This window comes from Scomber scombrus, chromosome 9 (assembly GCF_963691925.1).
Source record: "Scomber scombrus chromosome 9, fScoSco1.1, whole genome shotgun sequence".
Classification (NCBI taxonomy): Eukaryota; Metazoa; Chordata; class Actinopteri; order Scombriformes; family Scombridae; genus Scomber; species Scomber scombrus.
The window spans coordinates 24,408,438-24,427,810 of NC_084978.1; the positions used below are offsets into that span (position 1 = coordinate 24,408,438).

Sequence of the window (19,373 nt, forward strand, 5' to 3'; positions counted from 1 at the left end):
ACATCTGTGGATAGAAACACATTAACCCATTTATAGAAAATTAATTTGTAAAAAAAAAAAAGACAACATTCTGTATTCAGTTAGAAATAAACAGAGTGACACACAAAGCAGCAGACACCATTCTACTTGTGGTTTATTCATTTTGTAAAAAGACAGTAGCTCAATAAACTTTCCACTTTATATATGCATTTAACAGTTTACAAAATTGGCTTCCAAAATATTTCTTAAACTCTGAAATAAACAAATTCACAAAAATAATCTATTTTTATTTATGAACATTTAAAAAGTAGTGTACATCTGTCGTAAAAACAAGGAGAGAAACAGAGGAGGGCTGCTGACTCGGGTTTATGTGAAATGTGTAACAACAGGTGGCGACTGAGTCCGGACACACGCAGAAATTCCTTCGAATAAAGTCGGAATTCTGCTTAACAATGGAGGGTTTGTGGAAGAACGTGTGTGTGTGTGTGTGTGTTGGGGAGTGGAGGGGTCGCCTCAAGTGGACACCAACAGCTGCATACAAGTTGTCCTGAACATGAGATCTATTGCTATAATGGCAGGTAACTGTCCTGTTTCATGTTTGACAGTGTTGTGCAAGAGCCTTCAACACAGATACATCTATAAAATAATGCATACACTATAATATGAAGTCTGTCTCCAGGAGTGTATCCATACACAATATAGCTGTCCAATTTGTACACAAATTAACATTAGAACATTTAAAAGCCATTTATTTACCTTACCTTAAGACTGGCATGTGTGATGTTTAAACTTAAATAAATGTTATTAGGGTTGTGCGATATGACAACATGTACTGTGAGATTAGAGATATCTGTCTATCATTTGAGGTTTTGCTACACCATTCATACTAGGGTCTATCTGTTGAATTTGGCATGTTTTGGATATGCAGTATGTTTGCATCAATGTGATGAAGTACCTTCATTTGTTGTGTATTTTGTCTGGATTAAACAAAGACAGGCAGTAGCATCTGGTTATTTTATCAATGATTTCTTAATTGAATTTGAAACATGTATATATTGCTATCACAATATAAAATGACATTATCAGTATCAGCAAGTAGGAATGGGAACATATTGGATAACAGCATCAGTTTGGGAACGAAATAAACATCAGTGCATCCCAATGAAGGTAAAAAATATACCAGAGCAGATTTGTCCTGTCAGCAACAGATCTGTGAAACATTTTATTACTCGTAAAAAGATTTGTTGCAGTCCCACAAACTCTTTTCAGACCAGCTGAAGAAAGGTCTGCTTTTAAAGAAAATCAGGAATACTCCTGTTTATCCCTCGCTCCGCCATTCAGGGATCTGTTGGCTTATTGTACGTGTGTGTGTGACGGAGTGTGTGTGTGTCTACTGAGTTAATGTGCCGATACAGACAAAAGCCATATGGATGTTTAAGGCATCTGTCAGTACAAAGGGGATTATATTTAAAGTCTCTTTCCTCATCCCCCGGCGGTTGGATCCTGAAGGCCCCTCCTCCGGTGAAACCTCTTCCTTCCCCCTTTTAACAGGAAGTGATGTAACAGCACGTGGAGCGTTGAAGCATCTGCTATCAGTGCATTTGTCCTCTCCCTCACTAAAGTTCCCCAATTGGTCTTTTTGAGGCTGCTCAACAAGGACGTCTCTTAAGGTGGTTTATCCAACACTTGACACAGTGTTCTTATGAAAAAATAAAAAAAGGAAGGAATTCCTTTTTTCTAGCAGCGAAACTATCTGCCGTGATCATTGGGAAGCCGTGAAGATGTTGCGTGCTTCTCGTCCAACTCGGTGAGGAGCGTCTCCAGCTGCTGGATCAGTACCCGCTTCTTGAACCTGGCGCAGAGGCGGAGAGAATTAGAAATCCAGGAAAGCACGTGGGGCAAAGCTACTTTAATAGACTATGAAAATGAGTGCAGTGTAAACAGGCATGTTCTGTGTCATGTGACCCAACCCAAAATTATTCCTTGTATCTTTACCTGGAAGCCTCTTTGATAGCATGTTGGATGAAGAACTTCTGTACATTAACCGGTCCTTTGACCTGCTGCAGTAGTCCCAGTATTGCTTCATAGTCTGAGAAAAAACACACACACAAACAGATATTCAATATGACTCCTTCTTTAACAGATAAGTTTGTTTCTGCTGTTCCTAACATGTGACCCACTGCACTGCCTCACACTCACTTCGTCCTGGTTTGCGGACCTCCTTGATGACCTGAGACCGCAGCTCCGCATGGCTGCCATCTAGTGGGGCTATGAATATGGTCTCACTGGACTCGAACGGGTCAGCTTCAGCTTCAGCTTCACCTTCATCGCTTTCTAGCTGGCTCTGCGGACTCAGCCGTTCAAAGTTGAGTTTCTCCTCCAGCGGCTGCTCGTTCGGATGTTCTTCCTCGAGCCTCTCCTCCGTCACGTCCACTTCCTCCTCCACCGGGTCTGCAGCCTCCAGCCCGACCTTCTCCTCCAGGCTCAGCAAGGATGCGTTCTCCGGTGGTGCTGCGTCCATCTCAGCGGGCCAGATCTCCCCCGAGTCAGGCCCGAGAGCCCTGTCACCATTGCTCTCGGTGACCACAGCGTTGTTGCTGTCCACTCCTGCAGGGGGTTAAAAAAAAAAAAGATTTAAAACATCCATTTCATATCATACAGCACAGCACAGGTAATCATGCTCTGTCTTGATTCCTACCTTTGTGCTGCGGGATAGGTTTAAGGAGGTTCTGCTGCCCTTGAACTCCTGCCGGACTCTTTCCAGCCACCACATGGTTCGTGTTTCCTGGTGGAGTCTGAGGCCGCCGCAGCAGTGGGGACATGCTCCGCCTTCTCTTCATGGTAGTACTTGAATTGGAATCACTGGAATTTCCTCTTTTTTTGTTTTGAGGGCCCACGACAAACTCATCTGCTTCATCGATCATCATCCCCTGAGATAACCACAGAAGACTAAATATGACACAACATTCATATTTGTTATATTTAATCATTTTTCTATGTTCGTATATTATTACCTTTTTGTCCTGCTTGAACGGATTCCCAAACGTGTGCAGCCGTTTAGGTTGATCAGGATCGATCTCTCTCAGAGGGGACGGCATCATTTTTAAATATTCCTGATAATTTCCCATCTGAGCCACTGGAATACTGTGAAGGTAGTCTAACAACAACAGGAAATGATATTAGTATTTTCAAAATACTGCAATAACTAGTTAGTGTATTTAGAGGGTCATCATTGATGTGTTTCGATGAAACCTTTAATTTAAGAAGAAAAATGTGTGTTTGCACAGTCAGGAGGTTGGGTTAAGGTTTCAAGATGACAATTAAACTTCCTCTCTTGACCTCATGTGATGTAAACTCAACACTGAGAAGATCAACTGACATTAAACTAAAATTCAAGGGATGTTCTGTTGAGTGTCAGGATAGTATTCTGTACCTTCATCTTGCCCTCTGATCAGTTTCTGTGATGTCCGCAGCAAATTGGAGCGCATTCGGGTGAGCTGATCCAGAAGGTTGCGTCTCGGGATGTCGTAGGCGTTTCGATACGCTTGAGGCTTTAAATCCTGTGAGCACATCGTATATTTAGAGAAAACCCGCCAAACGTTGCCCTCTCCTTGTGTTTTCCTCTAACGTTTTCTGCCCACATCATGAAATACTGTATGTTGTGGTTCTTCAGGAGATCTCGCTGTCTTAAACTTACTTTGTTGAGCAGGGCGATCTGGAAGCCGGCAAACTCCTTGAAGTTCATGTCCACCGGACGGAGCGGCCCCTCCCCGGTGATTCCCTGAAGTAACTGCTTGAAGTCTCTCCGGTGGGCCAGAGACAGCGAGTTGGAGTGGTTCTTCACCTTTATGCCTGTTTCCTGGGGCGCCTTCTTCCCCACAGACACGATTAAACGGTCCGATTCTATCTTTGCCTTGATACCAACAAGAGAAGGAAATAGACTATTTTTTACTAAAAAGTCGACTGTCTGAATTCAAACAATTTGCATTATGTTCACAGTGATATAAAAAATGTGTATTTTATTATTTTGCTTTCCTAATGTCTGGGTGACAGTGTCTGAGATATATTACATTAGAAGTTTAAATTTGTTAACGTGCATCACATTGTCAATGTTTCAGCAAAGACACAAATATAAGTCCACATTTAAAGGTTCAATCTGTAATTTTTTGACCACATAAATGACATGCCTATTCATGTACATGCTGTTAGAATATGAATAGCCTCTTGGCTGCTAATGTGAAGTGCGGCAATATTGAGGTAAAAAAAATGTTCATAGTCATGTCCACGTATCATACGATATGTCCATATATAGACATGATGATATCGATAGTTACGTTATTGTACGAAAAGTGGATAATTATTTTGACAGGCCTACATGCTGTATTAATATCCATGGTGAAATGTTTAATGAGTTGATTCTACATGAAAAACAAGCATTTTGTGTGGTTATAACTGAAATATAGGCTTGTTTTATTACTTTGTTTTAAAATATTACTAATGTTACTTATGATGATGATGTTTATTGTTGCCTTGTGTAATTTAAATGACTGCCTTTAAATATTAAAAGACTGGTTGATCAGTTTAGAGATTCCATCTGATGTTTTGAGTTTGAGAGGAGGAAACACGTCCATGTGTCACGACAGGTCACCCTGCCTACTAAACCTGTGTGCTCACCTGCTGGCTGAGCTTCTTCAGATAGGAGATGACACTGTAACTCAGGCCGCAGTCCATGGTGTCCGCTATCAGATTAGGTGCACCCATCATCCTTAACGCCTTTTTTAAGGGCTGTCGAAAGATAGCGAGAGGACATTGAGGATTGTTAGTTATGTGCAAAAAAGAAAATGTGATTGAAGGATTTACTGCAGGCAGTGGGAGAAGTGACATTAGTTTACCAAGAGGTAGTATGGAGGCATGGTCTTCAGGTACATCTCAAACGACTGTCGCCACTTGAGGTTGGGTTTTAGTTTGTGCACTTTAAACAAATCATCTGAAAGAAGACAAAGAATGAATGCGTTAACATTTAAGCAGTGACTCCAAAACAATCATCGAAACATACACTACTTGAAAGAATCCTCGTTACAATGACTATTTCTTACAATTATTAAGAAGTAAGAGTTTATAATGTTGCAAGTTATTTTGTGATTATGTTTATAACTGATGACTGAAAGAAAAGGCTTCCAGATGAAGATGTGTCCCAGAAAAACGTTTTTAAATTGGAAATCAGCTCAGACCTACTGACCCACAAGTTTTGAGGCTGCTTTAGAGAAGAAAAGAAAAGGTTTATTATATGTCTTACCGAGGAGTGGGAGAAGGACTGGAAAGTTGTAAGGCATGACAAAGAGGTTGACACATGTGAGAGTGGTGCTGGCTTTAAGGTAACCGAACGGCTGGCCCAGGTCATTTTGTTTCCCACTGCTGCTAATAAACACCTGAGGACAAAAGGAGAAGGTAAACGCACTTTTGAAAAATAAGTCAAGCAAACAGAATTTTATATTCCTCTGTTGCTCTGTGGCTTATTACTAATTCACACCTGTCAAAAAGCTGAAAAGATATTTTAATAAATCTAGCAATCTCATTGTGTGTTGTTTGCAGAAAAGTCCCTGAGGCAACACTAGTGAGACATCACACAGCCGTCAGAGCTGATGGGTGAGTGAATGTGTCTACCCTACCTGCCAGCACATGTGTGGAGACTTCCTTTCCAGGACGAACTGGGTGAGCGGAGAGGGCTCCAGTTCGTACTTGTCGAAGGGAAGCTTGTCTATCACCATGGGTTCGCAGTCCACACACGAGAAACGTACCGTGGGATGAGCGGTGCGAGGCGGCTGAGAGCAGGTGGAGAGAGAGAGAGAGAGAGAGAGAGATAGGCAGCGGAGAGAGGAAATTATTAAAAGTACTTTTAAAACAGATAGAATAGAAAAAAAGAGTGAGTTTGCAGGACACTTCATTACATTAACTGTAAATCAAAGTGATTGGTATGTTAGAGAAACAGAGGACTGACGATTAAAGAGAGAAACAAAGAGACAAAGTGAAAGTCAAAGAGCAAGTTTGTGTGTAAATGCGTGTCAACATCTACAGAGAACACATACAGACATTAAAAATAATGAAAGAGGAAGTGTTTCATGTCATACACAGTCCTGACTAAAGTTAATGATGCAGCTCAGATCTCTCACCAGAGTTGGAGAGTTCTGGTCTGGCCAGAATGACTCTGGTATGGGCCAGTGGCCGACCGGCACGCCCGTCTTTGGGTTCGGCCGCACGTAGATGAGTTTGTGGCAGCTGTGCCACGGCTGAGTGCTGAAAGATGACGCGGGACGACCTGACTCCACAGAATTCTCTGTAAAACCAGAGAGGACACTTCTCAGTCAAATGTGTGAAAAGCTGTGGTTGCAGCTGCATGAAACTCAACAACCTCAGACGTCAATTCACTTTTATATCATTGTGTTAAATATTTTTGAGCTCTCTCAGGTACCTAAAATAACACCACTTCACCAATTCAGTCTTGTACAAGTCAAAGTATTTCAGTAGTTGTGAAGATTTAAGGAGGATCTTCTTGTACATAAAATTATTTTCACACTGCTTAGATACAGAACATGAACTCAGTTCTCCTTTTAGTGTCAAACTGCACTACAGAGATCCTTCTGCTTTCTTATGTTTTACAGCCCATAGTATCTGTATTTCAGCTAACTGTATAATATGTGATAAGATACTAAATAAAAACATACCAGAGTAGTTAAACATTTTGTCTAAATAAAACTGTAATGGGATTTTTTAACAACAAGATTTGCACAAAGGAACAGCTGTTTTGGCTCAATAACTCACCATCCCCGGCTAGAGGCGGATCGGGCCCGGTTTTCTCAAAATTAATGACGACACCGCTTTGAACTTTTTGGACCAAAGACTCCAAACACTGGTTCAACATCCTCTGCGTCCGCACGCAGTATGATCGACCTGCGTGAGGGAAAAACGGGATCGCAACATCAACATGCGAACGCTACTTAAAAAAAAGAATAAAGGGCGAGTTGTGACTTTAAACATTCAGCTGTAAATACAACAGAGGAGAAAACTAAAGAGAATGCCGAACCTCCAGTGACTTCACACATTTGGGTGATGGCAGACTCATCGGTTGGGACGCTACCGAGCTGCTCGTTGTCTGGTGTGGCTGCTCCCGGCAGCCGCAGCACCAGCGCGAACAGACGTTGGTCCCAGCGGAAGGGCTCTTTGGTCAGCTCGCTGCCCGCCAAAGGAGAGTTTAGAGGCAGGTGCAGCTACACAGAGAGAGAAAAAAAAAAAAACGAGGAGATGGAAGATGAGGTCTTAGGTCACCAATTGCTCAGATTTACAAACAGCATAAGCATCAGTGGTGCATTACATAGCACCACTAGAGCGTTTGTTTGTGTTCTCACATCGTCTGGCACTCCGGAGGTGTGTGTGAGCTTGTTCCCGTCGGTGATGGTGATGATCACAGATGGCTCAAGGAAGAAGGGGTTACAGCCCTGAGGAAGAAACGGTAACATCAAGCAGTTAATTACAAGCTCAGACAAACAGCGACCCCATTCATTCTCGCTAATCCACTTTCCCTGTCTTTATGTTCCACACCACAAACACACTGCTCTAGTTCCTGTGTAGCAAAAACATTCTCATCTCCTAAAACACTCAATCTAATAGTTCTTTCATGCTTGGAGTAATGGAAAAATGCGGGTTTGATGTTCAAACAGAGGTCGACTTAAAAACAGTAATTAGTGTGGTATTAGCGTCAGATTTATGGGAGCCTCCTGCATGCTAATATGAAGCGTGTGCTGCAGCTTGTTATCTTTGCTTTGTGTCAGATGTGTCCTTGTGCTACCCGCTGAGGACGGAGGCCTCTGCTGCTGTACTGTAGGGGTCAGCCTTGTCTAATTCGAACACACAGAGAATGCCTAAGTAGATTTACACACTCCTGATGCACAGAACTGGAGTGTAGTAATCCATCTCTGCCTTCGAGCAGAAAAGATGTGAGCGTGTGTTTGTGCCAGCAGCTGATGACAGGGCTAACTGAGGCAAGATGGAGTGGATTAAGCTGCAATCAAAAGTCAATCTAAATCCAAAGAAGCAAAAAGCCAACTGCAAGCTGTGTTGTATTCATCAAAATCTTTATTTATCCGGGAAAAGTAGGCACACGTGTGTCGACTTTGTGAGGGAAAGCGCCGCGCTGACATTCACACTGGTTTGTTAGAAGGACTTTAATCTTTTACAGGGTTGGCTCTGGAAAGTGAAGCCTTGCTTGTGTGCACTCAGCGCCCTCCACTTGTGTTATTGTCAGTTTTTCATGGATCTAAACTGGCATCTAAAGCCTTTCTTGTGACCTCTGCTTCTGCTGCAGTATTATTCTGACGACCTCAAGTTGAATTTTCTGACGTGGCCTCACAGAAATGATCCTCAGTTTGAAAATCCCATCCTCAGAGGGGAAAATAGATCCCAGTCGATATCAAAATAAAAGTTATTTAACCCTTTAAAGCAAATAACTAAATTTGTTAACTACTGTAAACATCCAAAATAGCCTCCCCATGCCTCTCTGTGAGCTTGTAGAACCATGTGGATTTTAAATATAGACTTTTTGGAAAATGTTTTACCCTAGACTGGCGAGGAACCATATATGGTAACTCAATTGACCTTGATTGGATACATACAAATCTAAAAAAGAACACAAAGTCATGTAATACTCCCTGATAACTATCTAGGGTTGACATTTTGAATGTCCAAGTATTTCAATGATTGCACTAGAAAGGGTTAATGGATCACTGTGGCCTGATTCATTTTTACTATTAACACAACCAAAAAAACATAGACTTATCATCATCTCATCGATCAATGTGTATATGGTAGTTAAAATGTTTAAAATGTCTGAAGGTTTTATGAACTAATAGTACTTTCTTTATAAATAAGTAATAATTAAAATGATGGTCAAACTTTAAAAGAAAAACACTTGACACTACGTTTCTTTCATGGCAACAGCTGACACTGGACAACAGGACATTAGTGCCACGTACCTGTCCGTAGTTGTCGATGCCTGAGACGAGTCGGTTGAGGTTAAGCAGGTCAAAGGCTGTGCGAAGTGCGTGGCCCAGTGTAGTTAGCCCAGATGCCTGCAGGTTCTTCAGCTCGCACATGAAGGTAGCATGGTTCTCCTTCCAGCCTGCCTGAAATACACACACACACACACATACATGCATCAACCAACGGCGTGCCAAATGCGCTGCCGTACAGCTGAGCAGAGAGCGGCCTGAACAGCCACCAACCAAAATAGACGCACACCCACAGATACCCACACTGTGTAATTACAAAGACAAACAGTGAGAGTTTTGTTCACTTGACACTACCGCAAACTGATGTCTCTCAACATCTCAGCAGCCCCCTAATTCTGCATCCATCACAACATAACAGTGACCATGAAATGAAATCAGGTTATGCTGAGCTCTGGAAATAGAAGATAATATTTTGAAAACGCAGACTGGAGCCGGATGGTTCTTTTTTTTAAGGCTCTCATTTTATACATGAATACACATCCCACTGTTGCCCCTGCTCTGTAACAAGAGATACACACTCTCACACAGGAGAATTGATGTGGGTGTGTAGCCGCTCGTGGACTTTCCTCCGGGGGAGGTCAAGTACCTTACTGCTGCAGCTTCATGCTTAATCTATGGATGACCTGCGAGCTTACCGCTTCCTTTATCGGGAGAGGGAGGGGCAGAGACTAAAGACACATGGAGAGAGAGAGAGAGATGGAGACCAAGAGGGAGAAAAAAAAGCTTTAGTATCAGCATGTTTGCTCTGAATGCGGCAAGGGAGTAGATGTTGGTTGATTGGTTGTTTGTTGATCCTCGTTCCAAAAGGATTTGGGTTGAATTTCTAGGAAAAGTGCGACATGTTTAATGAATGCGAAAGGTCACACGAGCAACACGACTGAGCAGCTGAAAACAGAAGGTGAAAACACATCAGCTGGGCTTGTAGCAGAGTAACAACCCAGACACTGACCCTCGTGTAGGCCAGCAGTAATGTAAGGCTTAGCCTGTGCTCAATAATTCAGACTACAGAATATTTCTATTTTCTTCCCGCCCAACTTCCTCTCTCCCTCTCTCTCTTTCTCCCTCTCTCTCTCTCTCACTCTACATCAACAATTTATTGCCTCTGTAACTGTGCAATCAGAGTAGCCTCATTCAGTATAACCTTGTCCTTTCATCATTATACTCGGCGTACAAAGCAGACAGGAACAACAAAGGAGGAGGCAGTAAAAAACAAAGAGAGGAGGAGCAGGAGGAAGAGGAGTTGAGGGCAGACTTTACAACGAAGGTAAAACACCTCAGACAAGTGGCACCTGAAAACAGGAGAATCCCATCTTAGATTGGTTTGCCACATTTACATATGATATGGATTTATGAGTGAAAACAATGAGCAGCATCCACTCATCACATGTTTTATGATGACCCTCCTCTGCTCACAGACCTACAGCAATACAATAAACATGATGCAGTAATGTTTGAAGTGCTGAGGTGGTTATTTGTCCTGTTTTAATATGGAAGTCGATAAAGAGTTACTACACTTAGTAATAATATTATAGTTATATATCAAGTCTCTTTTCTACTTTTATTTATTTTAATATTTTATTTTAGTATTTGTTTCTTTTACCTACCTCACTGTTTTGTATCAAGTGGCTACTGTAACACTTTCACTTGATTTCCCTTTGGGAAGGATGAAGTACTCTATGTATCTACTACAGCACTGAGCCAGACTGTGCATTGGTTGACTGAATACATTACTTGGTATTTAAATAATTATTCAAGTCATATCTTTAAAAAATGTGATGAATTATAGAATTAAGCGTTGAAAGTTGACTACATTGCAACAGAAGTAGATATAAATGTAATTTGGTCAAAATTATTTTTGAGCAAATTAAATGTATATTTCTATAGATTATATTATTATAATATATTATAGACTGTAATGGTGAATTGGTGAATTTGTGTTTCAGTCTAAAAAAATAAAGCAGTTTGATCTAGATTTTTTTAGTCTAATGTGGATTTCAACAGATCTCTTTATATATTAACTGTTCAAAGCCTTTTCTTATATCAAAGCTAACAGAGCCCAGCAAGGGACAATTGTCACTAGCAGACAATTAAAAAGTGTTTAACTGAACTGAATAAATATGCTGAAAGCTGCTTTACTTTATCTCAAATCAGTTGGTAAAATAAAATGTATTTTAATCCTTTTAAACTTAGCTCTACAATCATACTCTGAGCACATGTTTTTAATTATTTACACATTTCCCATTTTCTTTGAAGTGCAAAATATGACATTGCTTTTACATACTTATGTTATTCAGTTATCACGAGATACACTGTGACAGTGTTGCTTTTGCTCTGGGGCTCCATAAGAAGCTGCAGCTGTTGGAAAGACGCAGTGACTTGCGCTCGGAAATTTCACAGTATTATGAAAACATGAAATATGGAATTAACTAGTTATTACATGAAACCTGTAACTTGAAATGATATAACAATGATGCTTCTATATCATCTTTTAATCTCACACCAGCAAAACACTATTAAAGATGAAGTAATGAATTACTTTGGAGCCCTAGCAGAATAATGTGTTTATGAGGCATGCAAAAAAAAATCTATATGTCAACAATTTAATGGGAAAGCAAAGTGTTTTATGTGTCGTCAAGCATTGATGACATGGGATGGAGTCTGCCTCCAGCATACTGTGTTGAGAGCAGTGTGTTGTTTGTACACAGTTAAGACAGCCAAGAGATTTCTACTAAAGATCTGCAGCTGATGCAGACCTGGAACTTCAGGGATTCATGTGGGTACTTAGGATTGCATTTTATTGGGCATGAAAAGCTTAAGAGAAAGATGGGTGCCAGGTCATAAAACAAGTCAATAGATGAGTGGCGAGGATAGCTTTGCTGACATGAAGGATCTGAAATTGAAAGTGATTCACAGGTTGCATAAATATTGTTTTTTCCTTGGTGTGTGACAAATCCGAGTATTTTTTGTATGCTGGGCCATAATGCTCATAGTGTCGGCATGAAACGTAATTATCATATGAATAATGATAATTTTCTTCTAGCGAACTCATAAAAAATACAGAAAAAAATCTCATGATGAAGAGGGCTTATCAACTTTCAGCCCACATTGGCCAATAGTAAAGCTTGGATGATACAAGGGGCGGGTTAGAGATTGATTGGCGGTCTTCTTGACCAATCTAAACATTGTACTGTCAAAAAAAGAGCGACGTCATATGCGATAATAGATCTCTCCGCCTCCATCTCGACGCCCGAGAGTTTTCTCAACACAAAAGCAAAATGTCCGCTGGATGTTAGGAGGCAGTGCAGCTCCGGGTCTGCGGGTATTTGGAGCAAAAAAAGCCGTTTTTTTTCGCCACCGGGAAACCGCCCGACACTGGCTACAAACCAGAAGGACAATAAAGTCTCACTGACAGAAAAATACGTTGGGCGTAACAGTGTAATAATTGTATCAGTTGCTAATTACCTTCACTCCGTATGGTGGATCATCGAATGTAACTAGCATGTACCTGTCGCCTCTACTAGCCGGGTCTCGGGCACGCAGCTGTCAAAAACAAGAAAACCAAAACAACATATATTAATTTCGACCGATCTTGCCCAAGGAACCCTAGAGCTCACGAAAAGGTGCATACTTGCTGAGAAAAGTCGGGGGTAAAATCATTCCTTTACCTTCATAAAGACCTCAACCGCGCCTTTAGCAACGTCCAGATACGTCGTACCCAAATAAGTGCGCTGATTCATAGAGGCGGACGTGTCTAACAGGAAAAGTAAAATAGGCATTTTAAATGTATAGCCGCGGTTGTATGCTTTTCTAAAAATAATTGTTATCCACATATGACCTATCGTGCGGCCACACCGTTCACACGTGTGTATATATTTGTTATAATAAGCCCCCCCTCCAGAAGAGGGCCGTTGCCTCTGCCCTCTCTCTAACCGCCTTTCCAGAGCTCTGTCTCGGCTCGCGCTGTTCAACTTCTGCTCCTAACCGAATGGAACGCCCCGCTCCCTCCGCTGCAACGCCATTGGCTGAGCCGAGTCACGTTGACCACGCCCCCTTCAATATCAACATACATGGAGGTTGACATAGGTCTGTCTGTAATGTGTACATATGCCGCCATGGTTATCTGCCTACATGCCAACCGGGCGAATATTCAAAAGCAAGACCTGTGAATGGCTCTGGTGTGCATTATTTTGTTTGTTATGTGTGTTGTCCTTACTATAAGTATCTGCCTTTCTTGAAACCACACAGTTGACAGGTGTAGATAGAGGTCATACTCATACCCGAAATGTATTGCCATTTATCCCCCTCCCCCCCCCCCCCCCCAAACACACACACATACAAACAAATACACACACAAACACGCATGCACACAAACCTCTCTTTTCTGTTACTTGTATCCGTCAGCTTTGTATCTGCATCTTTAAAATATGCCTACATATGATAATAAGGAAGTGTCTTGCAGCTGAACCCCATACCTTGACAATGGTTGCATTAAATGGTTACATTAAAACGTTTGGCTACGCATGGCCTAACCAGGTAACAAAATATTTTTGTTGGAAATTGTCTATCATTAGTCGAAATGAACAGAGGACTTTAGGTTACAAACATAGACTGTATATAACAAACAAAAACTTTAAGAAAAATAATGGCATATTTTAACAAGGGAAAAGTATTTTCCGCTAGGCCTGTAACATCACAACAAGTCCCGCCTTCATTTTTTCTGTTTCGTTTGGTCATACTTTCATAATTTTAATATATCCAACAGCACTTGAAGGCAGCATCACTGTCTCATCAAATATACCCAGAAATTAGATAGTTCAATTACATAGGTAAATTAGAGTTCCAAGCCTATTGCTTTCTGTCAGAGCAAGGCGAAATACATAGTAAAGTGTGATCTATTGTCCTTATCATCGTGATGTAACACTTTCAAAATGAGCTATGTTTTCAGAAAAAAACATTAATTCTTCTCAATGGTGTGCTCCTACTAAACCAATGATTGAGCAGTGTACAATAACTGGTAACATCCATTACTCCATTAAGTGTGTTGTTGTATTTTTATACGTTTAGGCATGTTATAAAGTTATAACAAACATACTGTTTATTATTGTTGTTTATCTTGACGTATCTTTACGTCGTTTTGTTGACGTCTTGCACGTTGTCGTCCCAGCCTCCCAGCATGCACCGCGAGCTCTGCATTGACAAAGAAAAAAAAGGGCTGTGAAGAAACAACAACAGGGTGGATCAGGAGCACTAACCTCGGAGACAACGTAAACGGTAGACTAACCAACGTGCTGACAACAAGGTATAGTCACACTGTCACCTTTTTCTTGACATAAAATAACTTTTGGTTGTATTTTCTGTAATGACACCGCGCGAGGATAAGGTTTAGTGGCTATCTTAGCCGGCTAACGCTAGCCAACGTTAACACTATTACACAGCCTTACAGTATTTCATGTTATGTTATTACAGTGTCATAGCAAGCAAATGTAATAAAACCGCAAGGCTGCGTTACCAATTAATATTATGGATGGTATATTTTGTTGTAAATGACCCTGCCGTTAAATTAATATCCAACACGTTTCCTTAAAGACCTCTTTTCTTGTGTGTGTTTACGGTGCAGCTGATGATTACACTGCAGTTTAACGGCAGCGTACATTTATACTTACATATCATGCATACACGATTATACAGCTTGCTGCATAACGTATTTGTGAGAGAATACGTGTAGAGAGTGAAAAGAAACTTCACTACAGCTGCGTTTCTCAAAATGTGTTTTTTTTTACGTGTACGTGGAAAAATGTTGCGACACCACGAGCCCGATTCCTCGAGCTTTACTGTAACCATGTAAACATACACGGCCACGTGACCAGCCACATGGAGCTTACTTAGTCCTGTCTGCTTTGTTGAACTACACTTTACCTGTTTAATCTTGAACACATCTCAAGAATCAAGTTGCTGTGACTGTCACTTATTATTTCGCTGCTCAAACTGTTAAAAATAATTGAGATACTTCCAAAAAACATTCCAAAACCATTAAAACCATGCATTCAAAGCAAGTAGTGATATGTCAGCCATTTAATGTACAGTTCTAATAATTGTCAAAAGTCAATATACAGGTTTTAGATTGGCATTAACCTTTAAATGTACACTATAAATATCACTATAATATCCACTTTGCCTAGACATTATATATATTTATTTCAGTCTAAAATTCAAAATGTGCTATACATATTACTCATTACTATATATCTGAACAGGCTGTATATAATGTACATAACCACTGACTACATGCATATAAAGTAACATGTCATTTTTACCATTTAACATTTATCTCAGCACCTCTTCACTTTGCACTATATGAATTCTGTTTACATTTCCCAGAAACGGTTTCACCCAAATATAGTCATTCCTTAAGTATATTGTGTTGTTATTTTTCTGTGCCACTAAAGAGGAGTGGCTCTCAGTGTACACAACATTTGTTTCATGGGTAAATATATTTGGCCGATAAAGATGCTAAGTTTTGTTCAAGATGCTTCAAAATACTTCACAGACTGTACATATTATTAAGAAGTCCATACATAAAATACATTGAAATAGTCTTTGGTTGCTGATTGATTTTCAATTCTGGCATAAGGAGATGACATCCACTCATAATCCAAATGAAAGTTTTAAAAAAAAAAAGCATTTGAAGTTTCAGTTGAAGCCAGCATGAGCCTTCAACTAGACAAATCAACTACCAAATCAGAACCAGAAATGGCTGTACCTTTGTAATATTTCCTCTTTATTTGACCCCTGCCTGTTTAAATTAATATTAAACAGAGTAAAGATTGGATATTTTGTCTCCAATCTGTTAGATTGGAATCACATTTGGAAGCAACCACTTTACAGCAAGTGTGACGCAAAGAGACAGTTACAGCAACCACAAGCTGTCTAATTGTAATTGAGTATTGATTTGAGAAAGACTCAAACAAATGGGAACTTGTGCTTCATATTCTGTAATCTTCCTTGTATTTGTCACAACGTATTCATCTTCAAAGTAACTGGAAACAGTAAACGTGTGTTTTTTTCACAGTAAAATATCATGGCCCCAAGGAGCTGATAGCAGGAAGTGCCATTCTCACCTAAAGGGTGTTAACACAGCTTGATAGTTTGTAGAGAGAGGGGTGGGGGGGCCCAGGCAGACCGTGGACGGGGAAGGGGAAAAGCTCAGCTGGAGCCAATGCAGCAGCAGCACCGACAGCCTGAGCTGGTGGAAGGAAGCCTTCCCGTGTTCGTGTTCCCCACTGAGCTCATCTTCTACGCAGATGAGCAGACATCTCACAAGCAGGTGCTCACCCTCTACAATCCCTATGAGTTCGCCCTCAAGTTTAAAGGTGAGTAAGCAGAGGAGTTCATAAACATGTGTGCTTTATAATGTTTGGTTTTGATCCAAGATGTTTGAAATAATCTGTGTTTGTTCTTCTTTGTCAGTGCTGTGCACAGCGCCAAACAAGTACACTGTGGTGGATGCTACAGGAGCTGTCAAGCCACAGTGCTGTGTTGACATGTGAGTTTCTTATGTTAGTAGGGATCACTGTGATAGTGTTATATCACCATAGGAGTCACGTGTCTCATCCCGCTCATGTCTTTATTTTTTTATCACTTACTTTGCTTAATATTAACTTGTAGGCTGATGGTTTTGATTGTAAATTGTCAGTCAGGTGGTTCATCACAGCTTCCAGCTCCAAGTTACATGACATTTTATAATTACACACTGTGTGAGCTTCCCCACATTTAATGCTTCTCCTCTGTCTCATTTTCTGTGTCTTTGCAGAGTAATCAGACACAGAGATGTGCGGGCGTGCCATTACGGGGTGTACGACAAGTTCCGACTGCAGGTGTCGGAGCAGAGTCAGCGGAAAGCTCTGGGTCGCAAAGAGGTGACAGCCACGCTCCGTCCCTCGGCCTCACAGGAGCCGTCCAGCCCCCGACCCCAAGATGAGGAACGCAGACTCAAAGAGCAGCTCGCAGACAGCGAGTTCTTTGAACAGACTGCCTTTCAAACAGGTAGGACTGTTGTGTGGTCACTAGATGGAGCCAAATACTCATACGGCTCAAGTTTGGGAAGATTTTACTATTCACAAAACATGGTATCTTATACTCCATAATGCTGCCTCTCTATATCTCCTAATCTATATTATCTAATGTAAAAAATAATGACTAAGTCTACAAAGTAAGACAACAATAATAATATTAACAATAATAATAATAATAAAGTCTGTTCATCCACTCCTGCACTCATCTTTTAGCAAGGTAGGTTCATGTACACTGTCTTTTAACTGTTCGCCTGTTTAGCAATATACTGTTAAGATAATCATATGCAAAGACATCTTTACTGTATAACATGTAATATAATCTTTACACAGTCTTATTCTGTTATTGTCAACAAATACAAGATTTTACCCAAAGATCTCACCACAGTTATATTTATACATTTCAATGCTTTCAAATGTTACTTTTAAATGCAAGAGAGGTATTTAAACTTTACAAAGAATTAAAATGAAGGTTTAAACATATAAATAAAACAAAAAAATAAATAAATATAGTGTACAGTTGATGGTGAAGACACAAAATAATGACAATGAGCTAGTAGTGTGTCTTTTCTATAGGTTGTAGTGAGTGAGCAATTTTGGACACAGCCATTGTCTTTGTCTCCAAAGTCTGGTATATATTTTTCCTCTGTGCCACAGATCCCCATTATTGACCTGTTACACCATTAAAACACACATTAGTGAACCACATTGTAGAACTGGGTGACATTTTCCTCTGTTTGAGTCAATCCTGTACGAACTGTTCTGCTGCCGTGAAATACCTCACATCTGAGACTCAACAAAAAAACCCAAACTAATGCACTGTTTACTCATGTTTAACTTAAACTAGCTACAGTCGACGCCACGTAGTATTTAGAGACTGACTGAAGTCTGCTAGTTTTGGTCTTTTCATGAGATTTGTTGGCAGTAACAAAAACGTCAAATATTGTCAATAGCTTGCCTTGTGTACTACCTTTTCACATCTGATGTCAGTATGTGTGTCTGTGTGACTGACAGAGAGCCGTCCTGTTGCCGGAGGACCCAGTCTGTTGACGGTGCTGCTCGGGCTGGTGTGTATGGCCGCCCTGATGCTCCCGACGCTGGGGGAGCAAGAATCTACTGTGCCTGTCTACCTCCACTTAAGTGTTAACAAGAAACTTGTAGCTGCTTATGTTCTCGGTGAGTGATGAAGATTCACACTAACGTAACGCAATCAGCGAAGACAGAAAATGTTCAGATTTGATGTTCTTCATGAAATCATTCCATTGCTCTGTTTGGTTTCTTGTTATATTTTAGGTCTTCTTACAATGGTCATCCTACGCACATGAAGTGCCCTGAGCTGAGAGAGAAGGAGGAGGAGAGGGAGGAGGAGGAGGGGAATCTTAAAAAGACGGAGAGAACATTCTCACACCAGAGGCACTACTTCGCTTCAATGAGTAGAGCTGACAGCATGGGGGGTGGGGGGGCACGGGCGTCTCCTATCCCCCTTGAAACATTCAGTACATTTTAGAATACTTGTTTTAAAATCCACGCATTTGTGTTAATACATAAAATTGACACAATAGTGAACCGATGCAAACAGCGCAGGACCTCCTGCGTACAGGTCAAAGGCACGGTAGCGTGAGAGGAGGAGCTGTACCTTGAAGCGGGCCCGTGAAGAATCATTCAAAGTGTCGTCTGGCCTCATAAACCCCCCCACCCCCCGTGTCTGTATTTCTATTGCCATTATGTAAACACAACATGGTTAACTTGAGTGTGAAGGAATTTACATGCAAACATGTATATAAAGCCATTAAAAAAGTTTTCTTATGGTATTCACCTGTAACCATCATTATATTGATGTTTTAAAGCATTTTTTTTGTGTGTAGACTCTGATGACTAAATGCAGTTTATTTGCATGTGTGGGTACCTATTTGAATGAGTTTTTATTTTTCCAGCAGTTAATATACAGAACTTTTACATGTCACCGAAGGAAGGTCATCTTCTAGAGATAATGGTTTGTCTGCCGCAGTATATCAATGCTCCAAACGTTTAATAAAGTCTAAACGCATCTGTCTGGTATAATGTTTACAAGTTGGGTCAGTAGGGCAGCTTTATGTGACAAGAAAACCTTTGTAATGATGCTTACTGAAAATAATAGTCTCTCTGGGGGCTGGATGTTGTTGACAGGTCTGACAGCTTGAAAACAACATGATTTGTCACTGCTTGCATACCATTTAATTCCAGAGCTGTTAATAGTGTTTCCTTGGAGCAGTGTTAATGTTTT

The 19,373-nt window shown here is 40.7% G+C and overlaps 2 protein-coding genes across 2 annotated transcripts; one reads left to right on the top strand and one right to left on the bottom strand.

Moving 5' to 3' along the window:
- Positions 1 to 106: 106 nt before the first annotated feature.
- Positions 107 to 12,974, bottom strand: ints6l (integrator complex subunit 6 like). Its single transcript, XM_062425355.1, has 18 exons — positions 12,707 to 12,974; positions 12,504 to 12,581; positions 9,006 to 9,155; positions 7,383 to 7,472; positions 7,061 to 7,244; positions 6,799 to 6,927; positions 6,150 to 6,313; positions 5,649 to 5,801; positions 5,276 to 5,408; positions 4,872 to 4,966; positions 4,654 to 4,764; positions 3,677 to 3,892; positions 3,413 to 3,539; positions 2,994 to 3,136; positions 2,678 to 2,909; positions 2,179 to 2,586; positions 1,975 to 2,068; positions 107 to 1,831 (listed from the first exon to the last, which is right to left on the bottom strand). Exons 1-18 carry the CDS (start codon positions 12,869 to 12,871, stop codon positions 1,729 to 1,731), a joined length of 2,775 nt encoding a protein of 924 aa, XP_062281339.1. The 5' UTR covers positions 12,872 to 12,974; the 3' UTR covers positions 107 to 1,728.
- Positions 12,975 to 14,245: 1,271 nt separating this feature from the next.
- Positions 14,246 to 19,150, top strand: mospd1 (motile sperm domain containing 1). Its single transcript, XM_062425540.1, has 6 exons — positions 14,246 to 14,340; positions 16,111 to 16,411; positions 16,509 to 16,584; positions 16,852 to 17,084; positions 18,125 to 18,286; positions 18,404 to 19,150. Exons 2-6 carry the CDS (start codon positions 16,258 to 16,260, stop codon positions 18,433 to 18,435), a joined length of 657 nt encoding a protein of 218 aa, XP_062281524.1. The 5' UTR covers positions 14,246 to 14,340; positions 16,111 to 16,257; the 3' UTR covers positions 18,436 to 19,150.
- Positions 19,151 to 19,373: the final 223 nt, after the last annotated feature.

What these genes read in the sequence shown, in the direction of transcription:
- ints6l (XM_062425355.1), bottom strand. Translation starts at nt 12,871, where the DNA reads ATGTGGATAACAATTATTTTTAGAAAAGCATACAACCGCGGCTATACA. An exon ending in CCTCCGGAGTGCCAGACGAT is followed by an intron (nt 7,245 to 7,382) that starts GTGAGAACACAA and finishes CTCTCTGTGTAG; the next exon opens with CTGCACCTGCCTCTAAACTC. An exon ending in AGATCGCCCTGCTCAACAAA is followed by an intron (nt 3,540 to 3,676) that starts GTAAGTTTAAGA and finishes ATGTGCTCACAG; the next exon opens with GATTTAAAGCCTCAAGCGTA.
- mospd1 (XM_062425540.1), top strand. Translation starts at nt 16,258, where the DNA reads ATGCAGCAGCAGCACCGACAGCCTGAGCTGGTGGAAGGAAGCCTTCCC. An exon ending in ACAGACTGCCTTTCAAACAG is followed by an intron (nt 17,085 to 18,124) that starts GTAGGACTGTTG and finishes TGTGACTGACAG; the next exon opens with AGAGCCGTCCTGTTGCCGGA. An exon ending in TGTAGCTGCTTATGTTCTCG is followed by an intron (nt 18,287 to 18,403) that starts GTGAGTGATGAA and finishes GTTATATTTTAG; the next exon opens with GTCTTCTTACAATGGTCATC.